The 914-nt window shown below is 46.1% G+C and overlaps 1 protein-coding gene across 1 annotated transcript; it reads right to left on the bottom strand.

The window, feature by feature from the left end:
* Positions 1 to 74: 74 nt before the first annotated feature.
* Positions 75 to 521, bottom strand: T265_16100 (hypothetical protein; the record flags this gene model as incomplete). The annotated part of the gene is made up of 2 exons (XM_009179612.1): positions 75 to 189; positions 238 to 521. Coding segments are annotated over 2 exons (396 nt in total), but the record flags the coding sequence as incomplete, so codon positions are not given.
* Between the last annotated feature and the right edge of the window lie 393 nt (positions 522 to 914).

Genomic DNA, 914 nt, shown 5'->3' with positions numbered 1-914 from the left:
AGTATCTGAGCCCTTGTTTTTTTCGGGTGGCTTGGCAGTGAAGTAAAAAAAGAATCCTACAGTTGAACGATTATTATCGTCGATTTATCCTTATTACTGGGTTCCTCAACAGACCCCATGGCCCTCCATCGCTTTCCGACTTCTCTTCCAGTTTGAGCAATGGTTTAGTATCGGAATGATTTAAATCTTCTACGGCCAAGTGCTGAGTGAGTTAATGAAATGCGATCTCCCACTTACGATTTATTTTGTTCTTTTCCATCACGTTGAACAAACGCCGGGAAAGTTCGGAGTTGATGGCAGTCACTGGAAGAGGCTGGTCCCGGATCACCATTTCCTGAGCTTCTCGAACAATATCATCCACTTCTGTATCATCTCCCTGATACGGGATGGGCGGTTGTGATTCACTTAACGAGCTCCGTCGACCCCCATTGTCGTCACTGCTCGAATCGTCATCGTCAAATTCCTCGGAGTTTTCTTGCTTCTTGAGTGCGTTACGTATAAGTTCCGTGACAAACTGGGATCTGAGTAGAAGAACAAGGTGTTAAAATGATTGGTGTTGGTGAGTCAGGGCAGTGCACACCAGATTTTCAGGTCTCTTATTCCTAGTTAACGAGGCAGTGATGCACTGCCACCTGTAGCCTATCTCTTGGACCCAGGGGTGCTTGCATATCAGTTCACCCGAATGTAAGTCCACAACAGGAGTGACACCATAACAACTTTAGTTGACGTTGTCGTCGACCAAGCAGAGCAAGGAAGCCATTTTGAAAGGCTGTCACCATCGTCGTTATCAGTAAACACTGTCACCAGTGTGGGAAGCCATGTATCGTGGTAAAAGTGCAGGTAATGCGATGTCACTTTACTCAATACACGTGCACGTGTGACCGACAAATAACATGAACTTTCCTATGGTGGCC

Source organism: Opisthorchis viverrini, assembly GCF_000715545.1.
Source record: "Opisthorchis viverrini unplaced genomic scaffold opera_v5_4470, whole genome shotgun sequence".
Classification (NCBI taxonomy): domain Eukaryota; kingdom Metazoa; phylum Platyhelminthes; class Trematoda; order Opisthorchiida; family Opisthorchiidae; genus Opisthorchis; species Opisthorchis viverrini.
Note: the sequence above shows the minus strand (reverse complement) of the source record. Positions and strands in the feature narration are given on the sequence as shown.